This window comes from Ixodes scapularis, unplaced genomic scaffold, assembly GCF_016920785.2.
Source record: "Ixodes scapularis isolate PalLabHiFi unplaced genomic scaffold, ASM1692078v2 PGA_scaffold0__279_contigs__length_252992795, whole genome shotgun sequence".
In the NCBI taxonomy this organism is placed as follows: domain Eukaryota; kingdom Metazoa; phylum Arthropoda; class Arachnida; order Ixodida; family Ixodidae; genus Ixodes; species Ixodes scapularis.
The window spans coordinates 66,680,511-66,701,604 of NW_024609835.1; the positions used below are offsets into that span (position 1 = coordinate 66,680,511).

At 43.7% G+C, this 21,094-nt stretch overlaps 2 protein-coding genes across 3 annotated transcripts in view; both read right to left on the minus strand.

The window, feature by feature from the left end:
- LOC8023944 (leishmanolysin-like peptidase) overlaps positions 1-1,044 on the minus strand; it is a 56,325-nt gene extending 55,281 nt beyond the window's left edge. Inside the window, exon 1 of the mRNA XM_029966345.4 lies at positions 262-1,044. Within this exon, the coding sequence (XP_029822205.3) occupies positions 262-390 (129 nt within the window). The 5' untranslated portion in view covers positions 391-1,044. The remainder of the gene's footprint in view (positions 1-261) is intronic.
- Positions 1,045-1,289: 245 nt separating this feature from the next.
- LOC8023939 (LIM and SH3 domain protein Lasp) lies at positions 1,290-21,070 on the minus strand. 2 transcript variants are annotated; one of them, XM_029966346.4, is made up of 9 exons: positions 20,824-21,068; positions 20,118-20,212; positions 18,161-18,245; positions 13,184-13,388; positions 11,645-11,683; positions 9,102-9,245; positions 7,203-7,316; positions 6,340-6,395; positions 1,290-3,424 (listed from the first exon to the last, which is right to left on the minus strand). In XM_029966346.4, the coding sequence occupies exons 1-9, from the start codon at positions 20,893-20,895 to the stop codon at positions 3,248-3,250; spliced, it is 987 nt and encodes a 328-aa protein (XP_029822206.3). In that variant the 5' UTR covers positions 20,896-21,068; the 3' UTR covers positions 1,290-3,247. The 2 variants fall into 2 exon arrangements, with proteins under 2 accessions (XP_029822206.3, XP_042144730.1); XM_042288796.1 differs by lacking the exon at positions 9,102-9,245 and having other exon boundaries at positions 20,824-21,070.
- Between the last annotated feature and the right edge of the window lie 24 nt (positions 21,071-21,094).

Consider the following 21,094-nt stretch of genomic DNA (forward strand, 5'->3'; position numbering starts at 1 on the left):
GTAAACCGGGGGAAACCCAGTTGGCAGTTGACACCGACCGTCAGCAAGATAACGGCAAGTCGGCTTGTCAAAAACGAACATATTTCACTGCGCGAAACAACGTTGGTCCCAACAGACGAAGCTCAAGCACCTGCCGACATTAATCGACGCGCGAATAAATTATAATAAAACGATTCTCGTAAAGCACAGCTATGGTAACGAATTTGCGAATAGTAAATAATGCCCGCGATTGGTGTTAGCGGCATGCCCGGTACCACTTACGTCTTCGACTTTGGGCGGGACGTAGCTGCAACGAAAACACTGCACGCACGTCATGTAGGAAATGAACAGTGTCCAGCACGCGATACTCTTCATCGAATCCAGCGATTTGAGTTTGACTCCCGCTACCATATCTCCGTGCCGGAGCGGAGGCGCACAGCATCAAGCCATCACGAACGAATGCGCTTGCCAAACCGCGGGCCACCTCGTGGTGGAAATCCGCGATGCGGGTCAAAGAGAAAGAGCCGCACGGACGTACGCCAGCGCCACCCCGGTTCCCCCCGCTGTTCCTCAATCTACAAGTCGACGCGCTGCGTGCTATGCACGCACGTAACCGACATCGCACAACAGCGGCTTCCCCGGTTGACTGCGGGCGCAGCTCAAGGGCAAATTAACCAAGGCCGCCTACTTTGTACAATTCATCCCTCCGGCGCCGCTTTATGGAACGGCAGGGTCGGCCGGAAACGGCGCGATACCGCGTTCCTTTCCGAGAGGCGGCGCCGCCGCTGCCGTCCACGTCTCATCTTTAACTTCGGGGTTACCTTGTGCAACGAACAATCGAAGCACTATAAACAATCGGTGAATACACACACACACACTACTACGCTCCGCCGCAAGATAAGGGCGAGATTAAAAGACCCGTCGACTGTCGCAATAAAAAAACTCGTGACCCACTGATTCAACGCGACCTCCTTCCGCTCAGACTTGGTAATTCGGCAGCCAATATTTTTCTTTTCTTTTCCCCCTTGGGTTATCTTTGAGCCCGACATTGCACGGCTGGGCAAATAGGTGCCGTGACTGAGCATGCAGCCAAGCGTATTTAATAACTGCCAGTTGGCGCAACGGTACGAGACAATACGAGTCACTTTTGATGAGGAAACATCCTACATCCTGGTACATCCTCCGGAGGTCTCCTCACTTCCGTTCCTCAGACGGCGAACAATTGAAAAGATGATAGTCTGTGGAACAAGCGATGCCAGGAAACGACACATACGAAAAAAATTTCCATACAAAGCTTTATTAAAAAAAAAAAAAAAAAAAAAAAAAAAAAAAAAAAAAAAAAAGCTTCTAGGTTCTAAACCAGCCAGAGCTTTCCAATGTACAAAAGAACAAAGTTCCAGCACTGCGTCGAAGTGAGATTAGAAATCCAAGCTCGATTACCCCATCTGGCACGTCAATTGTTGAGAAGGCACATCTCTATGAGTAACGCTGGTTAATGGTACATGGTTTTGTACACAACATAACATCTCCTAGTCTCATTCAGAAGTGATTATAGTACAGAACACCACAGCAAATTATCAAGGATTAATGGCTACGCATCCTATTTCTAAAATAAAATATATATAAAAAAAATGTGGGCTATGTCACACTTGCTTTTAGTTCGGTCAACAGCATAGCAAGGGATGAGATGAGCATAAAAAAAATTCGTAAACCCACATACAGAAGATTTCATTGCTGCTGTTTCAATGAGGCACAGTCAATAAACATGGTAAAACAAAAAAGTTACATTCTCCTGTTCTAAAAAAATTATAAATAACTATGCTTAGTCTCACCTTCACATGGATAGCAGGAAAGGCTAAAAGTGCAACCGCCTAGCTTTTGAAAGTGGAACGGCAATAACACCAACTACATCTACCCGCTTGCGCCTGTAGCCATGGCTGCATCTGATGCTATAGTGAGACAAAGTATATATGAGACTGACTAACAATTTCTATATATACGAGTACCTATGCTGAAAGAAAAAAAAAAAAAAAAAGAACTAACCAGAATATTTACGAAAATGTGTGTCAAGGAGATCCTTGTTTTATGTCCTGAATAAAAAATAATAATAATAAAAGAAAGAGTATGGATTAGTATCTAAATGCAAACAGAAATTCTGATGTAGGCAAACAACATTAACCTCACAGTTCAAGCTGACAACCTCCACACTTACAAAAAAAAATAAAAGGAAACTGCAATATGGCAAAGGTAGGCATGCAAAACCACAGTGCCATCAAAAAGGTGGCAGAAGAGTCCACAAAACGAGAAACATGGCAAAAGCTACAACCCTGAGCAATACAGTTTCAGAAAACTTCTTGTATCATACGCTTTGAGTGTTTATAATATCATGAGTGACATTCTGTGGCAAAATTTATTTTCCTGGCAAAGAAACCATAAAAATATTATCAAGAAAGAAGTTTCTGAATGACAACTCAACCTATGCACATTTAGCATCATAAACAAGCAAAGCTACGTCATGCCTAAAGTAAACAGCTCGAAACAGCATCATTAGGTACCTGCAGTTAAGCACAAACTCAGTGGCAAAACCCGGCCACACACTCTTCCTCAAAATTGTTCGCAAGCACAACCCTCTTCCTCACCTAAATAGCATGAGATAGGCAGAAGCAGGAACACAAAAAGCCACAATGCAGATGCCGCATCCACTAGCACATCTTCGTTTAAAAACACTAGCGGCAAATAAAGCAAGTTTGGAAAGTAACGAGGAAGCACTGGGTCACGAACAGTTACAACACTGAACGGGTCGCCGTGCCAACCAACCAATATCGGCAACAAACCGTGCTCACTTGCTGCGAAAGGAAAAAAACTCCCCTCCAACCAAAGAAAACAGACGGAAACGACTTTGTTCCCAGCTTTCCGCACTCCCTCGGGATCTATCGAACTGACCTCTGCAAAACGTAATGGTGAAGACTTAACAGTTGCAATGAGAAAAATCACCCAAAAACAAAAATAACCTCACTAAAAAGAAATGTGCAGAAAGCATCTGCCAAATAACTCTCTCCGGTACGTCTTAGAATGCTTTCGGCGTCGACAAGTTGCTGCTGCTACAATAACCTCCCTTTCAGTACATGCTACACCTTAGCACACACACACACACACAAAAAAAAAGGAGAAAATGCTGACAGCGCCAGCAGGGAGAGGGCACAGAGGGCCTCCACGATGCAAAAACGAAACCGTGCCAGGGTACGGCAGGCAAAGAGGGGGCGGGGCCTCAGTTGGCGGGCTCCACGTAGTTGGCGGGCAGCATCCCCGACAGGCCCGTGCGCTGGACAGTCCCAGTCATCCAGCCTTCGTCGATCGGCATGCAGCTGACGATGACGTCCCCGTCCATGAAACTCACTTCGTCCGAGTCCTGGGCCACGTAGTCGTACATGGCGCGGAACGTCCTCTGCAGGGCGAAAGCAATCGCCTGGCTTGACGAGCAGCACTTCTATTGGAACTTGGCACAAACGTTTCCCCGCTAAATTTAAAGGCTACATTGCGAGGTCACGCCACGTGACACTGTCACGTCCCGCGACTGTGTACGACGTCATGCGACATCGCTGCGCGATGCGACGCTCCACTTCTTGTGGTAGGGACTATGACGTCAAACCGAGAGCTTTGCCCCATTGCAAACAGCCTCTCCCAGGGCCTTACTACAATGCAACCAACATGAGAAAGCGAGGTCCGTGGAGGGTTCGCATTCAAAGTTACTGCTGGGCGTTTTCAGATAAGATCGAACAACGATGTCCGGTGACCATTTTTAATTTTAATGAAAAAAATATATTTTGCTGGCTTTATGCCATGAACAACAAAACCAATCCTTGTTTCGGCAAAAAAAAATTTGTCTTTCCGAAAAAAAATTGTTAGCACCCCCTTAGCCACGTGCGCGTTTTGCGTATGGCGCGATGTTGGGATTTCGGGCGGCTTCCCCCAAAAAACTGTTCTGGCTACGGGTCTAGAAATATTTACTGACAAACTAGGCATAAGATGGATTGACACCAAGTATTAATAATAGAGTATTGGGGTTGTTATTTTTACAAACAAAATCGCAAACACGGCACATTGCGCAATAATGCTCTGGATTAAAGTTTTTTTTCACTGTATCTATATAGGCTAAGGTTATAAAACTTTGATAGTGTGTTGCCCTGTGTATAGTTAATCTTTTCATTGAATATTGTTGTCCTGGTTAGCAGGATATATTTACAAGAATTGCTCACACAGGGGCATTTAACCAAAAATGCATTATTTTGAAAATCATTTAAAAAAAAAGGCCATCTTCAATATTTTTTAAACTCTCCGAAATCAATGTCTATAATATGTACTAACAGAGTCTGCAAAAACATAATGCAATATTTGTGTGGCTTTCAAGCTATAAAGCGAGGAATATGGCCAAATTGACGCTAACGCGGTTGCCATAAATGGGGCGTGCGCGTACCCGTTCTTCACAATTTCTTTATTGATAAAAAGCGTGAAAATGCTACGGGGTGGTCAGGAAGAGACAAATCGACAGCACAGAGGTGGACGGTAGTTTTAAAGTAAGAATTCCTAATACATTTTTGAACAACCGACCCAAAAATGCCCATGGGTCAGATCGATCGGGAGGCGCCATCCTTTGACAAGCTCCGCAGCGCCTGTTTCAACAGCCGGCGTATAGCGTTTCCGTCTACGCGACGTGAAGGAAGCAACCGGAGCGACTTTGCAAACAGATCAACCTTCAACCTTGGCGGTAACATAATAATATAGGATGTAGGGCCCGGCAGAACTTGCGCCTCCTATGAGCGCCAATAGATCCGCCGCCGAAAAAAAGAAAAAAAGAAAAACGCACAATGCCAAAAAAAAAATACTGCAAAAAAAAAAAAAAGATTTGCGATTGACTGAGATTGTCTGTTTATCGCGAGAGAATCTGCGGCCCAAGTCAGGGGCCGCAACTCCGCTCAATTAAGAAGATTTCGGGATAATGAGTGATTTCGAATTAAAAAGCCCTAGTAAAAGGCACTACGTCGTTTGCTTCGCGAAAAATGGGATATATATTTTTAAATCTAATTTTAAACACAAGCAGAAATCGAAACTGAAACTTCGGCTCCGTCCGGCAACATTGGCCTCGGGCCGCCAAGTACATGGCCATCACGTGGTACGAGATGTCACGTGATCCTTGTCCCAACGATGGGCGGGATGGGGGCGGGCGTGCGGCAGGCGCGAGTGTCATCTGCACCGCACTCTTCGCCACGTTTTGGTGTCTACGGCATTCGACGACGTCTGCACAGCTGCGGCATAAGTCTGCGACTCTGTGGACGTGGTGTCCATAATGTGGACGAAACTCCGAGAGGCAATAATCACAAACGGTGAGACGACGACGGTGATTGTGACGCGGAAGACAGCAGTAACGGCAGGACCACAGCGGGCGGTTGGTCTGCTCCCAAGAAGCGTGCTGCGCAGGCGCATACGCCAATCACGTGGACACTGCTGAGCGCCGAGAGGTAACATTGCTGACGTCATGTGCTACGCTCGATCGGAGAAGTAAAAACAAGCAAAAGGGGGCCATGATGATGACGTTTAGCTCAATGTTGGCTCCGCCCATGCCGTAGCCTTGATTGCGTTGTTGGTTGCGCCTGAATTCGCCCGCTCGAGTCAGCCGATTTCGGCAACTTGCCGAGTTGCATAGATTGCCGGACTGTTTAAGAAACATTTAGACAGAACTGCGTCGTAATATTTGACGTGCGGTCTTCCTAGGCGATACTGAAGAGGACTGCATTGTTTTTTCAAAACCAAAAATGAAGCGGAGTTGCACTTTAAGCAGAGATGCACTGACAACCTGCATTCCACATTTGCAGTCCTTTTTCTTTTTTTTTTCAAATTTGAGATTGAAGAATTTCTACAGGCTTAGTTTTATGTCAAATCCGTTGTTTACTCACCATACCAATGTAGGCCTCGGACTTTCTGAGGCCACAGTGCAAAAATATACATAGTTAGATAAAAATTAACTCAGCTCATAAAGAGACAAGTGGAAGCTTGGAAACAACCTTCATGAGTTCAGCCGAGTTTTCGCTAGAGCATGGTGCAACAGTAGTGAAAGGCTTGGAGAAACTGTTCAATATTTGATTAGAAAATATTAGACCAAACCCACCACTCACTTCAAACTCAAAATCTACTGTTCGCACGTGCCTATCAAATTGTGAAAACGCCTGCTTAGGGGTGAAAAGGGTCGAGGACATTTAGCAGCTTAGGGAACCCATGATGGCACTCTGGGGAACTCGCATATTTCAAGGAAATCAGTTTGAACATTCGTGATCCAGCAACTCGACTATTGTCAAGGCGGCTTACCCCGCTCGACATCTGGGGTTGGGACGGCATGACACGTTGCGTGGCTGGGACGGCATCTGCGAGAGAGAGGAAGCTCGGTCATGAACAGTCCCCCGGAAACTCGCTGCAATAGACCCTTTGCAATACCTTTTCGAAAGCACACCGTCAAAGCCCGAGTACGTAAGTGGTCTACGGCTGAGGCACTTGACACGCAGCGGAAAAAGGTCTATTTTAGGCAGCCTTTGCCCCTTTGGGCAAGGGAGAAACCGAATGGCCTTCCTGCTCGATTGTACGGCCCTTGCACATTTTTGAAGCTTTTGCAGGGGTGGTCAGGGAGACATACCCAAATAGTCCTAAAAGATAACCGTCATTTCAGGTGAAGAGCCGTAGTAAAAAAAAAAGGGGGGCATGGCAGTTATGTTTGTCCCAGTTGGGGGTTGGCCACACTGAATTCAACTGAAAAAGAAGCTGCTAAATATGTTTCTTTATTGTGCACCCACATAAGTGCACAAGCACCTTGTTCGATATATGTGTGGTGGCATAAGGCTGCCGAAATGCGGGAGAAGGTAGGCTTATTAGGGAGCTGCAAGCAGCACTAGGGCTCGCAAAGAGCCGCACGTGGCTCATGAGCTGCAATTTGGCCAACCCCGGTCTACTCCATAGATACTACTACCCTTTAAAACGCAGACTCAAAGAAACAATCTAAAGCTTCTAAGTGGAAAGTTTTCGTTTGGCGCACGGCGAAGCCTCGCAATTTGTGGACTCGAAATCTTGGAGATACTTTATACACCAACAAACTAAAACGTGTAGTGTAGCATTTGTACGGGGGTATGCAGATAACTGGGTATTTTATAGTAGATGCCCTCAGGAATTTGCAGACTCACCTCTATAATACTGCGGGGCTGGTCCGCTATAGCCTGTGGCAGAGGATCCATAGTTGTCATTCAGGGGATCATAGTCTGCAATTGATCCAACTTTACGAGTGGGCTGTGCTTGAACTGGGGGAATTGAGGCATCACTATTAGTTTCAAACACATATATGACACTACTCACAACAAAGCAATACAGAAAGCCCTTGCATGGATAATTTCCCATTCAAGAGCTTGTATAGTTCTCAAAGGCCTGGCTAACTTGCTTAGCTCAGCTTGGTTGAGATGTATTTGGTGTACAGGATCAGCATTTCGACAATGCTGATATAACCTAAAAGTATTGATTAAATTAAGTTGATTTACTCCTTTGTCAGTTTAACTATACCTCAATTAAATTCATGCTTTCATTGCTTCAACAAATTGTTTCTAAGAAGGTTGATAAACAATCCCATACTGAAAAGGCAAAGAAAGTATCTACACGGTACCCATGTGAAAAGACCATTCTGCCTGGGCACAGTTAACTAGCAATGTTTACATTAGCAAATTTTAGGATTGCACCTACTAAAACTTAAATTTAGGCTTTGACATCAGTGCTTATTGAAGTTACATACAGCTCAACTGCCTGTCTTTCCTTGTGGTTCTTGTTTCCAAATTGTATCAATGTAAGTATTATGGAAAAAGCACTCCCTGTGTTTAACTTGTAAAGAAGCAAACCAACCATATCGAGTGTTTTGAATACATACTTAGGCTATATGTTATGCATATAAGAGAAGCTGAACACAGAAAAGTAAACGGGCCACAAAGTTTCAGTATTTCATGTTCACAAAATCTGAATAAAACAAAAAAAAAACATTTTAACAGAATACACAAAAATGTGCTGTGCCATTTGAGGAACAAGTGTGAACACCCAGTGTACTTCCCAACACACTGAATCAATGTAAGAAATGACCAAAAGAGAGGGGCATGCAAGTGCTAGACACAACAGTGCACACTCTGCAGCGAGCATGACACGGAAAGCTCCACCTGGCACCAATGCTTCCGCACAACACAAAGCAGAGCTACTCTAGTACAAATCTAGACCAGACAGACAAGTACGAGGGAGCTCCCAAATACATGTATAGTACTACGATGTGGCAGGAATGAAAACCAGTGTCAGCCTTCCTTTCTTTCCACAATTTTCAAGAACTAATGACACAGCCTTCGACATGTTAGCAAGGGCTTCTTGATTTAACATGAGTGTTAAACAAAAATGAGGAGATGAATCATCAGAGTTTTCTAGAAGACCTCATTTCTATAAAAATTTCTATCAGATAAATCCCCGAGGAGTCGTTAGAACTCTCAACTTCATCCTTTATTTGATAAAAAGAGATATTTTCAGCCATAAATGGGAAATGCATTGCACAAGCCTATGTATGAAAAAAGTGCAACGAAAGAAAAGAAGTTCCAAAAAGGTTAGTCACCAGCTGTTAATTAAAAATATAATGCCTCAACTGGCTAGACATGACCACAAGTCTACCTCTAAAAATTTTGACCTTAAGCAGCCAGAAATTGAAGGTAAAACCTTGGAGTATAAAGCATGAAAATAACTTCCGAGACCAGTTGTTTTTGACACTTTCTGGAACAGAATACTACAATACAATAGCATGTATAAACAATGTCTCAAACTCCATCACATTTAAGTTGCATGGCACGTCCTATCGATACTATCAAAGGACATTTGGTATATTCCAGCATTGTGGCAGATACTATTAGTAGTCTTTCTCCAGAGGGAAACACCCCCGTCTTATCGAGAGAAAAAGCGGGGCAAAAACTGAGTCAGTGCTGCGACAAAGTGGCCGAGGCACATAACCCATTTTCCTAAAGCAAGCTTGTCGGGCGGGGGTCGTCCCTCGAGATGGGTGTTTGTGTTACTACCTGGTCCTTCTTCGGAGGTGTAGATTACGGTGGACTGCAGCTTGGACGAGTAGGGAGAGTTGTTATTGGTCTGGGCCTCGTAGTCGGCCAGCTTGGCCGCCTGTGTTCGGCTGGGTCGCTCCTCGTTAGGGGGAGGTGGGGGTGCTGTGGGACCCCACAAAGGGTGCAAAGCAACACTCACACACACACACATGCACAGAGGAAAAAGGAACACGCCAAGCACCCTAGGTGAACCGCCAGCAAGGGAAAAACACCCCACTGTGAGCACCCACTATCGTCCGTTTCACCTTAAGATGTACCGCAACGAACGCCACAAAACATCTCGGCCAATCCGGTGCTCCGTGCGTGCCACGTTACTTCGTGCTCTATGCATCGCTCAGCCCAACCGAAAGTCCATGTGACATGCTCCGAGGTATGGATTGGTTCAGGTGGCTCATAGTGTCCACTGTGGTACTTTGCAGGTGAAATGAAGAATAGCCTCATCCTGCAACAGCTTTAGTGCCAAAGGTAAGTATACACCTTTTGACCTTCACTCTAACGGAAAACTGAAGAAAAAAAAAAAGGCTGCAGGCACACGCACATACACTCAAGTGAAAACACCCCTCCACAGCTATCAGTCTGCCACCACAGTTATCGCTCCAGAGAAAGAAAATCATAGATGGAGTATAGGAAAATGAGACATTAAAGAATAGTATTTTAACAATTCTCTTAGCATTTTGACGGGCCTCAGAGACTGAGAATAAGCTAAGCCTGAGAATAATATCTTAACTACATGCAAAATATGAGGACGAGTGCCTTAGATGCAAGCAATGCAAGGAAACTAGTAAGCTTTCAATGTGGCAAAAACCCGAGAGCAAAAAAAGTGGAGGCAAAGGGACAAAGTACGCAAAAGAAGATTTTTGTGGGTTCACCCTCTTCTGTGCTTTGCAGTTCTCAGGTTTTCACCATGTTGCCTTTATTAGTATAACACTCTGACATACTAATTTCTCAAGTAACACTCGAAGAACATGCAGATAGTATGATTAAATTCAAATGCATTAGTTAGCCTAATTGGTGTTTGAACCCATTTCAGGCAAAGTATCAGTCTTCAAATACTACTTTACTGATTTCATAAACTCTTAAGGCTTATCCACACAGTAGTATTCGATCGCTTTAGCGATGTGATTGGTCTGAGTGATTTCAGAGCAGCCAAAAGTCTGTTTCGAACCAGCAAAGGGAACTTTTAAGGTGAAAACACACACAATCATTCTCAACTACTGAATTGAACTGACCAGCCCATCCAAACAGATCATAAATAAAAAATAAATATTGACATACTTTGTTAGCAGTGTCAGTGTTTGATATGAAAATAAAATCAGATAGTATGTTAAATGAAGCAATAACTGGAAGTGTTCGAAGTTATTACAAGTCTACTGTAGTGGTCTGGCAGTGTGGTGGTGACTGTTCCAGTGCTGAGAAAGTGAAATTAACTTTTGGCACAATGTTGGTGCAAATTCCTCAAATTTAGGTGAAACCTAGCAGGACATAGCACATTAAGCACTTTAGTGCAATATGGCACAAATGGTGCAGCAATCACATCACTGCTATGTTGCAAAGGCTTACACAGTGGTACAGTTGGGTTGCCATGGTAACTTGTGGCTGTATCTTGATGTAAGCCCTTACAACAAAGTCAAACGATGCTGCGTAAATGTCTTTTTTAGTGTTCTGGGCAAAGGGAGACTAGAAGCAATACACTTAAGCTTCCCTTTCAGCTGGCACAAGTACTAAGTGCACTAGTGTCCATTTGTTCCCTCCAGCTCAAGCACAGCACAATACTAGTTGTTTCCTGTTCTGCCTGGTTACATGGTTGACCGACACAAATGAAAAGTGGTTTATCAGTACACCCACATAGCAAACCATTTCTGTTTCCTAGGGGCTATCATAAAGGCAGGAAAAGTAGTGCTCACATCTAAAGCAACTAAGTGGCACAGACTAAAAGCTGTTATAATGCATTTAGTATTGTTTGCTAGAGACTCTTAGTACCAGATGCCAATGCATATAAAAAATAAATGAATGTTGCTAAGACAGAAATAACGGTTCAACGTCAAAATCGCTGGAGAAGCTATTGCCCAGAGAAGGATACTTTATGCCCCAAAAAGATACTTCTTTTAAAACTCCTCTTTCAATGTGTCTATTTGAGGGCCATTAGAAACAAAAGCAGCGTGCGTTAAAACTGAATTTTTGTTGTTTTATATGTTAGTGGGCCATGAACTCAAGAAACAGAGAATGCAAGTCAGCTGGTAAACATGGTACAAAAAAATTCCTCTACTTGCCCTTTTACCATCATCTCTCGTTTTCCTCCGTTGTTAGCTCAACAAAGTTCTCAACAATTTTAGTAAAGTGCAGGAGAAACCCCAAATAAAAACTTTATCATCACTATTTAAAAAAAAAAAAAAAAGCATGCTCTCTAAACCTTGTGCTGCCCTTCCAGAGAAGGCGAAAATCATGCGGGCCTTCAAAAGGGCATTCCTAGTATACAGCAATGGTTGATAGGGAAGACTTACGAAATTGAGCAGGATCAAATTCTCTATCTGGATCGACGACTGCAATGAAACGCAAGAACACTCAATCAACAAAATTATAATTAGTGTAAGCAAAAAAAAAAACAAAAACAAAGAGACATTGTCGAACAAAACATTTCTGGTGTTGGATAGGCTCTCGAAAGCATAGAACACAACCCTGGAACATGCTTTTCGACCCCCTTTCTGTTTCACACATTGGCCACCAAGATTCATCTGTTCCGTGTGTACATGCCTACGTGGCAAAAGTCACTGCCCGATTCCAAGGGTTCAGATGTATTCGTCCACCTATGCGGGTAGGTCCATACCCCCCCTTTGTCTTTTTCCTGTATTTTCCACTAGGTGCACACTATCTGCCACCAATAAGTTGCAGATGGTGTGCCCAAACGGCAGGAAAGGCACAAAATGCGTGCCATAATTAGGGAAAACTAAATAAAATTTGGTTAAAAGTGCCGCGAAACAAAACCTGGCAGTGAGAAACTAGATGGTCTATCTCTCCTTCATATCATTATGACATTCAGGTGTCATTGTGACTTGCCTCATTGGCTGCATGCCATTCTCCTTTTCTTGGTTTCAATAAGAAGGTTTTGTCGGTGCTACTCCTCAACTGAATGGTCACACACACATGGTGGACATGTGTATGTGACCACTTATTTGAGAAACAAAATGTAGTTGAGAAGAGTTTCATAAACGCTTCTTCTGCAACAGTGAGAATGCAAAAAAACAATTTGACACCTGTTTGATGCTCTATGACAGTGAAAAAGTTTTTTAAAGAGTGGTTCCAAAAAAAAGAAGAAAATATGTTTCATAAATATTTTTACATTAAACCCAATCTACTTTGCTCTTGATCTATGGTTACACCTGCGAGTGAAGAGCAAGCCTTAGGAGCCCACTGGTGAAAAGTATAAAAAGGTACTTTTCTAAGCTACGAAAAACACAATGTTTGCCGAGAAATATTTTAGTAAAATTATATGTTAACTTCAGATAGTTTTTACACTACAGCTAAGCAATTTTCGGGGCAGGTGTTCTGCGCTGTTCGAGTCAACATCCAACAATAACACCCGTCATTTTCTACTCGTTTAGTTTCTGAAGGGCATCACCGAGAACAGGACCAGATATGATACTGGACTATGGCGGAAAGTTGGGCGAGCTGATTGAACGTGGTTACAAAAAGTGAACAGCAGCGAAAAAACGAAGGACATAGACGGAGTGCCCTGTCCGTGTCCACCCCGTCTTCTCGTCTTTCATTTATTTTGGCGCTGTTCTCTCTTTGCAACCATGATACTGGAAGCACGCCAGGATATATCTGAACTGCACTTCAAGACCCAATTTGTAAACTTCAGGAACTAAGTAAGTGGGCCCATAACCGAGAATAAATCCTTCCCAACACGAGGCTAGTGAACGGTCTGACCAACGCCTCCTCCATCCTCAATGCCTGTCTGATCGGCACCTGTCCCCCCACTCTGCCCCTTTCTTCCCTCCGCTTTGACCGTCAAAAAGCGCACGTCCAGCGGAAATGCCCACCTGTGGCAGCAGAGTGGTCGTGGCCGTTCTTCTCGGTGGGCAGCAAGCCCCTGCGCTGCTCCATGAGGCTCTTGCGCTCAAGCTCGCCGTGATATGCCACGTTGCTGATGATCTTGGACGTCTGCCGGATGCGCATTGTCTCTGGGTCATCTGCCACTTGGGTCACCTTGCCCTTGAGCTTCTCAAAATCTTCATGGTACTTCACCTGTTCGGCGGGACAGACAGGCATGTGAGCCCCACACATTCGAGACACTTTGTGTCTTGTCTGTCCTTGCTGTCTCTATGTGTCTTTGTTGGACCATGCCCCAAAGCTCAATAAAGACACTGAATCAATCTTTTTGCTAACTGCCCCAGCAGTCATCTATCTAGGCAAAAACTTATTATTATTATTCATTTTATTTTTCAAAGGCTCTTATTATGATTATTGGCATGTTTAGAATAGGGAGGAGGTATTTTACTTGCCCTGCCTATAGCAGAACATGTAGAAATGCCTCATGGTCTGATGGGTCTCTTTTTGTGCATATATTTGAGCACAGTGTCTACAGAACACAACGAGAAGGTTCTTATCTTGACAATGAAACAAACTCTCCTCAGGTGATCTTTAAACAATACCTCATGTTCAAAAAAAAAAAAAAAAAAGGAGCTCAAATATGAAATTGATTAAACAAAAATCTTGCAACAGAAAACATTCTTTTTTGCATAGATACAAAGAGCAAACCATCAAGTGTTTTTCTCTCTGCTATAGTTGAAAAGCAAACAATTGATTAGGTAAGCTGAAATTTGGTTAAGTCAATATTACTGGGTTTGAGAAATGCCTTACTGACAGAATGTGTGTGTGTGTCCAACCCCTTCCCTATCAATTGTGTTCCTTGTATTAAAAAATAAAAAATGAATAAAAAAAAGTGAAAGCCGTTTACAACTTCCTGTAACGCCGAATTGGAGCGCAGCTCTTGAGGAGGAGGAGCTGCGCTCCAATTCGTGATTATGCCTGCTGCAGGGTTTTTCAACCGTGCAGCAGGAAAGCCGAAGCCGGCCGAGGGATAAGAGATAAGAGTCTTTTAAAATAATTTTTCGGAGAAATGAAAATTCGGATTCGTCCGCCCTGTTCATCCTCCCTGCTCCCCTGCATTCTCCTCTTCCCCTCGCGGGGGCCACGTGATCTCGGGGGGGGGGGGAGGGGAGGGGGTAGTCACGTGACCCTCCCGAGGCCACGTGACCCCCCCGTTGAAGTCATGTGACCCCCTCCCCCCCCGAGGTCACGTGATCCTCCCGGACCATACTAGACAATGAGGGGAGGAGGAGGAGGGGGAGGAGGATGAGGGCAGAGGTCCGGGGGGTCACGTGACCTCGAGGGGACGGGATCACATGACCTTGGGCGGGCCGTCACGTGACTTCGGCGGGGGGAGGGGAGTCACCCCCCGGGGTCACGTGACCTTGGCGGGGGAGGAGGGGGGAGGAGGAGGAGCGGAGGGGAGAAGGAGGAGGGGCGACGCCGACGCCGTACAGGCTGGAAACGGGCCATGTGACCCCCTCCCCCGAGGTCACGTGACTCGCCTGGACCATACTACACGATGAGGGGAGGAGGAGGAGAGGGAGGGGGAGGAGGAAGAGGGGGAGGAGGAGGAGGGGGAGGGGCGCGGTTACGCCGACAGCGACGCCGCTCAGGCTGGAAACGGGCCCCTAAGAGCTGCGCTCTAAAAAAAAAGACCTAGTAAAATCTGCATTGCCCCAATTCTGATTAGTCCTAAAACTCCAATATTCAAAACTACACCACCAAAAAAATAACAAAGACTCTCGGTAGAATACAAGTTCAGCAGTCCTGAGGAAAGGCCGCTCTTGTCCATTCAAGAGATCGACGAAGGACGGCTTATCGTCAATGTCAATTCAGGACAATGGGTCAATGTTGTAGTAAGGTGGTCAACTGGGCGGGTTGGTACTGATTAAGCATGGTTAAAGTTGCGCACAAAAAGACAGGAACAGAGAAGAGAAACACATAGACAAGAAACAAGCGCACTTGTCTGTTGTCTATCTGTCTCTCTCCTCTGTTCTTGTATTTTTGCGCGCAACTTTCACAATGGTCAATGTTGCTGTATTTCTCGGACATAAAAGAATCTAATCTATGTCATTGTGCAAGCCATTGTTCTGGTTTCGAGCTTGAGCTATAACCATTTGGACATCTTGTGGGCAGGAGGAGCCAGTGTTTTTCTAACAGTGGACAGCAATAACCACGGATCTGTGTTCATTGGAGTTAATTTTAGCAAAATTCCCAATTCTCTAAACTTATGAATAAAATAAACAACACATCAAAGACAGATAAAGCCATCTTAATTATGTAACTAAAATGAATTATATTGTCTTTGATGCACTTGTGGATATATTTCTTTTATTCTTAAGTTAAGAGAATTCAGAAAGGTTTTTTTAATTAAAATTTTGATAGGAAAGCAATTTCAATAAACATCCTTGAAAATAAACTCCAGAAATGTAGAACCTTGCCTTAAAAGTTACCCAAGCATATATAGGGTGACTGAAATAACCAGATTCAATCTAACATGGGCTGTAAAAATTGGCGCCTGCGCATAGCAATCTAAATTTATCGTCAAAGATGTATTTCAAAGGTCGGTTTTTCTTGTAAAATCACAAAGCGTAGCTTTCTTTTTGTAAAATAAAGTGCCAAAAATCTTGCCGGGGTCAACAGTGGATGGCGACGCAGACGACCGAGTCGAGTTGCGGGGCACGTTGGGTGCACATATTGACAGATGGCGTCGGGAGCGGCATCAGAAGGTGTAGCTGACCAGCGAAAAAAAAAAGCAGACAACACGCAGACGAAATTCGTCGGCAGCAAGAATGCCGTCGTTATGCAACCGTGTTTTTTTGTTTGTTTCTTTTAACTTCAAGTTCTGCTTTTATTGTCCGCATTTATTTTTAAACCAAAGGTACACTACAAAAATATCATGTTCATTTTAGTAGTTCCCGGTCGTCGGGAGCAGTCTTGATAAGGAGATAGTGCCATCTATCAATATGTGCACAAAATGCACCCCGCCGCTCAATTTCGTGTTCTGCGTCGCCATCCGTCCTTGACCCTGGCAAGTTTTGCAGGTCTATTTTTTACCAAAAGGAAGCTACACTTCATAATTTTAGAAGAAAAAACCGACTCGTGAAACATACCTTTGACTAAAAATGTGGATTGCTACGTGCAGGCGCCGATTTTTACGGCCTATTTTAGATCAAGCCAGGTCATTTCAGTCACCCTATACCGTGCCGATGTGAAGCTTTTAAACCTCCAAAAACATAATTTAAACATTTTAGGCCACTTTTGAAGACAAAATAACTATTAACCATGTTGAATTAATTTGAGACTGGGGTAGAAAAGAAGCATCAAAACGTAGAAGGGACAGAAAATAGACAGGACGACGTCTCAAACTGAGTATGAGCTGAGTTTGAGACGTCGTCCTGTCTATTTTCTGTCCCTTCTACGTTTTGATGCTTCTTCTCTACCCCAGTTTCAAGTTAATTCAACATGGTTAATATTCATTAGCTCGCCTGCACCCTTGAGATTTTTTCTATGAAATAACTATGGCCACCTTAATTAGTATGCCCACGGAAATCCTCACACAAGTGCCTGAAAATTTAGGCACTAGCGCAGTTCATATGCAAAATTGGTCTTGATAAGCAGCTTGAAAAAATTTAGTATTTCTTCTCTATCTACTTTGATTTCTTTCCTTTTTTATCTTTTGATTCTCCTTCCAATTTCCCAATATAAAGCAGAAGACCAGCATAAGTTTGAATTCTTCATTTCCCTCCACTTCTACCTACCTACAAGTAATTCAGCAGACACAGGCACACGACTTGTCTCTAATTTCTCAGTCATGGTATGGTGCAGACTGTTGCCATGTATTAAAAATTACTCTTCATCTTTCTGTCTTACTGGAGATTTAAACCCCTCTGTGAAATACAATATTAGAACACCCTGTTCAGTTTCCTAATTTACACAGCCTGCCAAGCAGTAGATAGTGGTGAGGGTTATACTTGGTTTAGAACTGCCCAATTTAGGCCTGTTTATCTAGCAGTATCCCTTTTAAAGAAAGAAGGGATTCATACATATTGCTTTAAAATATGAGGAAGCATTGTCTGCTGCTGTGCTTACTTCTTTTTTTCATCTTTTACTTAATTTCTACAATACATGAGCCTGACTGAATGCCCATTTACGCTGCAGGAAGGTGCACGTCACAGAAAGCAGCAAAGTACCCAATTAGTATACTTCTTATGTAACACAAAAATCAAACACAAAACAAAACACGAGTACAGTGATTAAACAAGCTAAACATGCATTAAGTTAACTTTGAAAGCTAAAACTAGCTTTGGGATCTTGCTTAAAAGTCAACTTTAGCAATTGGGTACATGTGAACTTAAATTAAAAATAATGGTATAGATCTGTCTTGGTGACAACATTTTAATCAGTAACTATGTTGACTAAAATATACAATATCAAGAAAGCAAAGTGTGCAGCCCTGCATAATCTGACATAATGCCACTTGCCCAGAGTAAGTTTTGAAGACATTCAACCGTGAATATGAAAATCATATGCCAGCATCATATCTGCTGAATGTGACAAGTGCACGCTACCCAACTGGGCTGCAAACATCTCAAGGCCACCATTATCTTGCCCTCTGATAAGAAGAATAGATATTACTGGGGAAGCCTTACAAAGATAAAACGCCTTCAGAAAACACACCCGTATTTCCCACCGAGCCACCCACCCTCTACGTTGAAAACATAGCTTCGAGTCCGACCCCCCAAGAAACTGTTTAGCTTTTCAACAAATGCATGCAGCATTCTATACATGCTGCAACACGGTACTTACTCGTAGACCACATTAACAGCTGCATGTCGAGGAGAAAACATGTTGCACATTTAAGACTTGATCATCAGAGTCAACAGAAAGACTAAAGCTGGAAAGGAACATTGTGTACCACACACCTGGCTTTGAATACGGGTGTTCTCTGCAAGACGCCTGGCCTCCGGGGTGTCTGCAACTGTGGTGTGTTTGGCCTGTGGACAGTGACTGAGCCAGAACAAAAACTGTCAACCTGGTGTCCCTCTATTCGTTGAGACACAGGAAATAATATACTGGGGCTCCTAAAGGGGCACTCTATCACTTTTTACAGAAGCTTGTTCTAACGGCATGTCGGTCATTGGGCTTTAGTTAATAAAAATGACCACTTCTGGATAGCAAGACGATCTAGTAAACTGACAGCAATAGAAATGCATGGATACCATGTTCTCTTGTGGTGGGGCCATCCTCGAGTTCCCACCACCTCCTTAAAATTTGACCGATGAAAGTAGTTATTTGCATGGAGGCTCCGAACATTACTGTTATTGCTCTTTCTAGGTGTGTTGTGCATTATATTTTATCAGAAATGTCAAATCTTTGGGTGTAGGAGACGTAATACTGTTATTGTTTGAAAATGCTGTCCGACAGAACCACCTGGTGTCTGCTCCAAGGCACAGAAAGAGGGGTGTGTCACAATCTTTGATTAGACTTTTAATAGGGAAATCGGCCACCCATGAGTGCAATTCAATTTTTTAGGTTGCTTAGAGCCTGTTGACTGGGTTTTCATTATAAGTAGACAATCTAAAAATTTACCTGAGTGCCCCATCCACCACTTATCGTTTTACTTCATCCTTCTAAGACACAACGGTCCTTCAATTACAGAGCAATGCTGCTCTACTAAATGCCCATATGTTTATTTTACCTAAGAAAGGTTTGGGCGAACATCACTGCGTGTGAAAACATTATGACGCCAGTTCTGAGTTTTTTTGACTAAAGTGGGAAATGCGTATTTTGGAACAGTTACTTACTCAGTTATATAGCTAAAAAAACTAGCTGCGAACATGGGGAAAAAACAGCTAGTACCCGCTTTCCCATGTTTGCGTTTAGCAAAATTCACAAAATAAATCCCAATGAACAAAAAAACGAAGAGACAGGAAAGGAACTGCTCTCAAACTAAACTAGGCTAGACGTTGTAAATGACATCCCATGCCGCAGCAAATGGAGCATGGCACGGAGGAAACGTCAAGCCCGCTTCAGCCGCCAATAAAAGCGAGACAGAATGGGGGAAGGCCAGGACGAGACATGCCCACCGTTTGTTATTACCCACTCTGACACAAGAGTGGGCAGCCACGCTCCTGGGAACACAGCCAACAATTCACTCATTTATCAAATCGAAGTGGAAAGTGCTCACAGAAAAAAATAAATACTGCTCTATGCAAAACAAGATTAAGTAGAAAACATGTTTGTTTCCTTTGCCTCTTGATGGAATAGTTCACAAGAAAATCAATTGTACCTCACCTCATCCGCATTAAAATGCTGTAGCCGTCACTCCATACTTATTCACTAGGTAGTTCTCGCCTCTACCTCGAGACTGCAAATTATAATTCATAAATTCTAGTCTGGTGAGCTATGACCCTTGAACGTCCTAAGCTCTTTTTATTGGATAGCTCTTCTTTCTGTTTGGATTGACCAATTAGCACACGGTACTATGAAAGGTAGGGCTTAGGAAACTTTTTTTTTTGTTACATACACCTTTTAGAGATTTTGCAATTTGTTTTACCTGATTTACACTTACACTTCTGACTCAGGTTTAATTCTTATTATATTACAAATTGAATCGACAGGATATTAAAACAAATACCGATGCAAGATTTATATATATATTAAGCGCAGCAGTTTTACTGCAGTCTAGCTCCAGCACATCGTTTTCCGACCTTTTTGTTTTGCGTTTTTTTCCCAGTAAGGTATCAACCAAAACAAATTCACGGATTACGCATACATAAACAAATCAGTCTTTCGTAATTTTTTTTTCTTAAGGTGAGGTAAAGAATGCAACGCAAGGGCCAATATTATTTGCAAGCACTGAATACACGGGCTACTCACGCATTGCAATAGGGGAGTTTGTTGAAACCTTTGTACGTCTTCATGTTTAGCGTCATGCTGCATTCTTGGCACTTGAAACAGCCTTTGTGCCATATCTGCGGGAGGAAAGAAGCAGTACGCCGGACACACGGCGATCAGCAGGGACGGCGGCGCGCAAAGGCGAACGGGATATGCTCGCACGGCCACACCCGCTCGGCGAAGAATCGTCGAGCAGAGAAAGCACGCCGCTTGCCGTGCACCCAGGGCACGCAGTTCGCTACAATCGCCCCAAATGCGCCCCGGCTTCGAGCTGCGAGAAGCAGCGCCGAACGATCCGATTGACCCCATCGGTAATGTGAACCGCAGAAGAAAAAAAAAAGAACGCGTCATAATGCCCTAATTTAGAAGTGACAACTCCGCCGAACTGTTCGAAGAAGCGGGCTCTAGCCGAGCGCAGGGGCGCAAAGAGCAATGGACATTGGGCGTCTTTAACATCGTAAAGGAAGACTCGAAGTGACAATCGAGTCTAGAGTCTATGGGACGAGCGATTTCAGTCATCGGCGTCGGCAGGAATCCCACCGCACTGACGCGGATTCCGGTAACAGGATATGGGACACAAGTGGCTCATTTGGCGGTGTCAAGTGCCGTGGGTTGTCTCAAGACGTTAGGGCGACGTTTAGTTACAAAAATCCCGTCGAAATGTGAGGGAGAATTGGAGGGACCTTACCTTGTCCAAACATTTTAATTCCTCGAGTGGATACACCGTCTTTTCACATCTCGAGCACTTTTTGGAGCTCATTGTCTTGGCAGTACGAGTGTTCACGACGAATACAGCACGCAATCCAGAGCTTCTGGTATGAGTATTTTGGGTTATGAAGCCCAACTGTGCTTCAGAATGTGGCTACACGAACACGAACACTCACAAGTTCCAACCGTAACACCAACTGAAAAAAAAAAAAATTATCAAATATGGAGGTCGTCCCAAAAAATGTCAATAT